At 46.5% G+C, this 6,795-nt stretch overlaps 1 protein-coding gene across 1 annotated transcript; it reads right to left on the reverse strand.

Moving 5' to 3' along the window:
- Window positions 1–1,655: 1,655 nt before the first annotated feature.
- ACVR1C (activin A receptor, type IC) lies at window positions 1,656–6,791 on the reverse strand (the record flags this gene model as incomplete). Its single annotated transcript, XM_009577986.1, has 7 exons — window positions 1,656–1,781; window positions 2,104–2,234; window positions 2,495–2,619; window positions 3,066–3,222; window positions 3,753–3,920; window positions 4,140–4,370; window positions 6,638–6,791. Coding segments are annotated over 7 exons (1,092 nt in total), but the record flags the coding sequence as incomplete, so codon positions are not given.
- Window positions 6,792–6,795: the final 4 nt, after the last annotated feature.

Consider the following 6,795-nt stretch of genomic DNA (forward strand, 5'->3'; position numbering starts at 1 on the left):
AAGAGTCCATAATGTCCTAGACTGCATGTGGCAGGATGAAACACGGAGTACTGATACTACTGACTGTCCCACTCAGTAAAAGTTTAACCCATTCTTCCACATAAGAGCCCCAATTCAAGAGGTTTCATCTGAAAGACTGATCTTAACTACCATAGTTAGCTAACAGTGTACTTGCACAGAGCTGCGTGTGCTACACTGAATTTTTGCAAAGCTTTGCTATTCTGGACACATCTATGGGCTTAATTTCCATAGACCACCTGGATTTAGAAACATTTAAAGAACCATATTATTATGAAATGTATAATTTTGGCTCTTAAAAATGTTAGAATACTATATTCAAGTATGTGGACCACAGAGTGGGGCAGAATTCACAAAATGTCAGATCAGTGAATTTTGAAAAAACACCCCGCTTTTTATAGCTTGCAGTATTATGGAAGTATGGTTAGAGATGTTAATACTTTTCACCAACCTGGTGCTATTACAGAAATCCACATGAAACCTCTGAACAGGCTGTACTGGCTTCATGCAAGGACATCAGCGCTTTAAATTTACATTTTAACAGGTCCCTAGGCCGTGACAGACAACAGCAAACAGCGATCCAGTCCAGAGTGCAGGTACATTTGAGACATTAATTTTAAGTGCCAAAACCTAGGGTGGTAGAAAGCACAGTAATCTCCCGAAGCCACGGGCACTGCTCCAGCATACAGGTGGGCTGCGCGGTACGTCACTGCAACGAGAAACGAACCTTTCTACCAGGTTTCAACTGTTTCCCAAGAATTAATTTTGTTAAAGCTTCCCCCTAAAACATCAAAAGGCACTAAAAAAACGTTACCAGTGACAGATTGGCAAGATGTTGTTTAAAAATATATACTTTCTCAGTTTAAGTAGAATTTCTCCCTATGTAGAATTCCACCCCTATGTATCTATCGGAAAAGGATTGCCTCTATTATTTTTCCTATTAACTTTTAAAAAGAAAAATTGTCCCTTGATCAATATGTTCAATGAACAAATGAATAGCGTAAAATAACTCCAAATCCTAACTATAATATTGTATATGAAATCAAGACAATAAAAATAAAAGTTAATAAAAAACTGACTAGATGCTTTTGTTCACAATATACATGCTTAGTAGAATTTTCATCTTTTTTATTTGCTTAGGTAATGATAAATATAGTATTTAAAAATGCATTTTACTGACGGCCCCTTTTCAGATTCCCGTGTAAAAATATATAAAAAGCTGGATTAAATTTGGTCTTTTACTTGGTTTCAGGATAAAACATGTGGTTTCTCTTGCAAACAGGCATTAACCAATACCAGCTATTTCCAATACGTTTGGGGTTTGACTAGGATAAAAAGCGCAATAGTGAAAGGCATTGTTACACCGTCGTGGTGTTTTAAGCTCCTTTTGCAATTAGCCTAGTGTCTAATTCACTTTAGAAAACCAAAGCAAGTCATTGACTTGCTGTATAAAACATGAACTACGAGTCAAAGCTGCCCCTTCCAGTGGCCAAAGATGAAGCTAGATGTCAGTGCTCTGGTTTGGGCACTTAAATACTGAACCACGTTACGTGAGGTAGACCAAAAATAAAAATAGTATCACATGTTAAAAGATGAACAGAAGAATTCATTCCCCTCTCTTCCTCCAGGGAGCTCTGTCAGGCTTTGGAGTCCTCCTGCACACAGAGCTGTGAAATCGTCTTCTTAATACGCAGCGCGGTCAGCCGCGCGGCACTGTTGGCATACCAGCATTCGCGCATTATCCTGCCCATTACTCGCAGCGCCTGCAAATCAGAAATTAAAAGAACAGGTCAAGAATAAAACCGTCACCTCCTGCTTTTAATTTTTTAAGTGCAATACTGGAAGAGAAAATACAGCGCTCTCAAATGGTAATGCAACAGCAATATCATAAATTCAGACTTATATTCCAGAGAGTTCAGCATTTAGTGCAAAGACAGTTTTCTCTGTATTGATCTGGGAGTTGAAAAAGAGCCAGACATCTGAAACACATTTAAATTCAGGAGAGGCTGGACATCATTTTGTCCCACTGAAAAATTCTGTCTTAATTTAAATATGCTTTGTAATAAACTGGAAAACTGCTTTTACCTCACAGCTTTGCCACTGGTTTGGAATATTTGGTCTGAGCTTCTGCTCACAAACTACCCTTCTCATATCTTCTATCGAAGGATCAGAAGGCACAACGTCATAGTAAGGCAACTGGTATTCCTCAGTGATTCCTAGGAAAGATTTGTTGTGTAGGTCACACAAAATCCAAAGTAGCTGTTCCAGAATAAACTCTAATTGTTTGTTTTTACAGGCAATGAGAGGGCACAGAGGAACGTCTGGGGCCACCTTGAACGACTGCTCCACAACAGACTTCTACCACCACATACTGCCAAGATAACAGAGTGCAGGGGCAGGGACATAGGTAACTGCTTTTGCTTTATTTAAGATAAAAGCGGTCTGGATTGCAAAATGCAAAGGCCAGAAACCTCACCTCCAACACAGCACCTTCGGGCTATCTCCCAGTATACCAGCCCAAGAGAGTATATGTCTGCACGCTTGAAGGACTCGAAGATGTTCATGTTCATCACATCATCGAGTATCTCAGGAGCCATATACCTTTAAAGTACACAAAAGTCAGTTTGCTAGAGGGAGTTCGTACAAAAGACTGCAGCTGCGCTGCTGCATGCCAGGACCAGGGAGCAGCTGGTCCTGCTGGGAAAAAGGGAAACGGGAAACTCCTTTTGACAGCGATTCCGAGTGAAAGCAAGAGAGTTGGCCTGGTGATGAATTTAGTGCTGCGGCTGCCTACACCCACACACATCGCCGCGACTCCTCACGGCGCTGGGAGCGACGCCCTGACTACGCCCAGAAGCACACGGGGTGACCGACACGCGACGTCCACGCCGCAGAGCCGCGCTCCAGGGCTGGGGTCTGTGGCCACCACTCGACGGACGCCAGAAGCAGAGGGGGAGGCCACTGATGGAGGAAAGGGCCGAGAGGGCTGAGAGAAGCCATCCCCGCGGGGCGAGCCGGGCCGGCGTGGGCAGCCCGCCCTCACCCACCTCCTGGTCCCCACCCTGGGGTTCTGGGGAATGTCGATGGTGTTCAGCACCGAGTCGTGCTTCACCGCCAGGCCCAGGTCCGCGATGGCGCAGCTTTCGTTCCTCTTCACCAGGATGTTTTTAGATTTCAGATCCCGGTGCGCAATCGCTGGCTTGCCTGTTCACAGAAAGAGAAAGTGCTGTCAACTTTGGTAACAACAGTATGAATTTTAATATAACAAGCAAGGAAGCAAAAACAGTTTTATTCAACTTTGTTATTATACCCTGTAAAAAAAAAATTGAAGCCCGTTTTGTATCAAGGAAAGCTCTGCTAAATGTCATCAAATTAAAAAAAACCTTGAGGGTGTTTTTGTTCCAATATCTGTATTTCAGGAATAAAACACAAAACGAGAAACTGTAAGTTCACCCTCCGAATTCATTTAGAAAATCCTTCGTTAGCGCTCCCCTTTAGCACAGCTGCTCCCAGACATCCACTTAAAGATGCGGAAGGAGGCGCAGACAGCGAAAGGGGGGAGGCTGTATTCCTATTCTCTGTTTATACTGTATCACATAGTGTTATGCCAATGCCGTTTGTTGCAGTATAACAGTTTGTAAAATGCTTTACTACACCACGTCACCCACAAACATTTTTGCAAACACTGAAGTTCCTCAAAGTACTGGAGGGCCGAGTGGAAGGGAAGCACTTGCCTTGCGTGCCGACGATCTCCATGTGGAGGTGCGCCAGGCCGCTGGCCACCGACAGCGCCAGCCTGGCCATGCCCTCCGCCGTCACCGTGCCTCTGTTCAGGTAGTCGAACAGGGACCCTTGTTCATGGTACTCTGAGACGAGCCAGAGCTGAGTCCATGTCCCGTTATCTACCCAGAGGAAGCAAGATTATTGACATTTGTGAAAAAAGTTACCCAGGAAAAGCCTTCCCCGTTCCGTGGCTGGCTCAGGCATGCAAACGAAGGAGTTTGCCGGCCGCCCCGGCGGGAAGGAGCCGCGGGTTTCAAAGGCACTGCAGGTGGGAGCGGGGGCAGCGCAAGCAATCCTGAGACAGACACCCGGGATTTCGCACACGACTCGCAGCGTACCCTTGTTATCGGCAGCAATAAAGCCCAGGATGTTTTCGTGTCTCAGCATAACCGTCTGATAAATTTCTGCCTCCCGAAACCAGGACCGTTCGTCTCTGGAGGAGAAGATTTTCACAGCTACATCTTCCCCGCACCATTTTCCACGCCAGACTTCGCCAAAGCGACCTTTTCCTACAATTTCCTGCAGGACAATAGTCCTCGCGATTGTTCTTTGTACGAGCAGAGGTAAACCTAGTTTTAAAAGAAGAGACGGGTATTTGTGAAATAGTTCACCAGTGATTTTTAAATCACAAAGTCAGAGATTTTCCAGTGAGTTGTACTCGTGACTTTGCCCTCAAAGAGTACCAAGGCAAAATCCTCTCCCAACCAAAATCTCCCACAACCATATTTTTTAGTGTTACTTGCCAGATGAGCGTACACCGCGTCTGTCGCTGGTACTACAGAGGACCTCAGTCCTGAAGCGAGTCGGGCGTAAGCTCTCCCTCTCACCAGCTCCACGCAGACTGAGGACCGGCGCGCCGGGCTTTGGTGCCCCCCGGCGACAGCCTAGCGTCTGTCAGTCTGCCGAGGGGCACCGGGAACCCCCCATCGCACCGCGGACAAGCTCCACGGACTCCTTCAAGATCCACAACAGGAATTACATACCCTTCAAATAAGGGGGCGGGCAAAAGAAACAGAAAAGGTCTGAAAAACCGGCGCGTACGCCATGGCCTGCCTGGAAAATAAGCCCAGCGTTGCTATTCTGTTGTCAAAGGAAGGAAGACTTGCTGTGGCCAAGGCGTGAAAAGCCACGACGGCCTGCAATAACCATGCACTGGCAAATGCCGGGGCTGGACCTCAGCCCTGCCGGTCCCCACGCCGGGCATCGCCTGCCGCGTCCCGGGCAGCTTTGAGGGGCTGCAGCCCCCAGCTCTGCCACGCCGCCCACCAGCCCTGCCCGAGGCCAGCTCGCTCCTCCCCTCCCACCGTCCTCGGCAAACCACGGCACCGGTGTGCTTTCCAGCAGAGCCAGGAGACCCATACGACAAAGCTACCTTTCTTTCCCCAAACTCTACCTCCCTAATCCCACATAAATTTTAAAAATGTAAAAAAATGAAAAAGCAGGCCTTAACTACTTAATTTGGTTTGATATGGACTACGGTTTGTTTTGCAGTCAATTAGTCGATCTGTTCTGGCTGAAATTTTAAAAAGAAAAACAAATTATCATAGCAGTTTCATTTTGTTTTGCTAGCCATAATCCCCTGCCTCGTTTGATTTGATATTGTATTTGTCTGGGACTTAAAACAAAGAGGTGGGCTTTTTTTTATATCAAGACAACCTTGCTTTTAACAGAGCAAAATAAGCGGCAGGAAAAATTACAGTTTGAAGGTCAGCTTATTCAAATTTATTCAAATTTTCCCTTGGGTTTCCTCCACAGAGCCTCGCACCCTGCAGCCGCTACTGCCTCTACAGGGGCTTGTCCTGGCTGCCTGTGGCCAACCCCCGAGCCGCCTCCAGGCAGAGAGGAGCAAACTCGCTCTTCGGCTGAAATCAGAACAAACCCCCCCGGTGCACATGAGGCCCTGTGCCTCCGCTGTGGGTCAGCCCAAATAAAGCCCTGTTTACTAGCTCAGGGACGTCCATGAGCAGTTAAAACTTCAGGGTAAATAAAGTCAAAGTCCACTCAATATAGCTGTGAAAAAACATTAGGGAAGTACAATAGATCAATCCTGAAGGGTAGGTAGTTCATGGAAAATAAAGTAAATTAAATTAAGCACCATTTATAAATTTTTCACTTATAAATAAAAGTAAGCACGAGTTACATATTTTTCAGGTAGATAAAAATTCTAGTTACAGAAAGCTGGGCTGTACACACCAGACGTGCCACCAGCCTGATGAGCTGGAATTTTTGAATTCCCACCTCATTTTTGCATTTCTTTGATTTAACAAGTTCTCAACAGCAACAGAGGCATCATAGTAAAAAGGATGTCAGAAATGGGAAAATATCAAAAAGGTTGGCGTTCTGCTCAAAACAAGAATTTGGAGTAACGTTGTTTTGGCACCGCTATAAAGATTTCAGGAGTGGCATCCTGACTCATTCGGTTAAATTCAGTACCTTTTATTATCAGTTGTGCCTCATCAGCCAGCAATGTTCTGTCTCACACCTGAAACTGCCTTCTGAATTAACTCTTTTAACTCTTCCATTCAAACAAAGAGTCCAACTTTTGTAATTCGACAGAAAAAGAGCAAACAAAGCCCTATTGCTGCTGTAAGGTGTGGCCAAGCCTATAGGCACAAAACCTCCCCTGACATAAAACTTGTCACCGGTGTAAGAGCCTCTGAGATAAGACCCCCACCTGCACCCTCTGCCCAGCAGGCAACGTTCTTCATTGCCCTACAAGCAAGGTGACGTGTTTGCCTTTGGTTTAAGCATCAAGAAAATTTGCTCCGAAAGTTGGCAGCGAAGCAAGGGCAGCCGCGCCAAGGCGAGGGCGGCGGGCAGGGCAGCCCCCACGTACCAGAGCCAGAGCCGGAGGTCGTCATGTCGTAGATGAGATCCTTCAGCGTCTTCCCGGAGTTCACCAGGTTGCACTCGGAGAGGGGCTCCTCCACGTTGGGCTGCTTCGCCCTGCCGCGGCTGCAGCGCCGGCCCTGGCAGGTGCATGCCGCCAGCACC

The sequence above is a fragment of the Fulmarus glacialis genome, unplaced genomic scaffold (assembly GCF_000690835.1).
Source record: "Fulmarus glacialis isolate BGI_N327 unplaced genomic scaffold, ASM69083v1 scaffold28775, whole genome shotgun sequence".
Lineage (NCBI taxonomy): Eukaryota > Metazoa > Chordata > Aves > Procellariiformes > Procellariidae > Fulmarus > Fulmarus glacialis.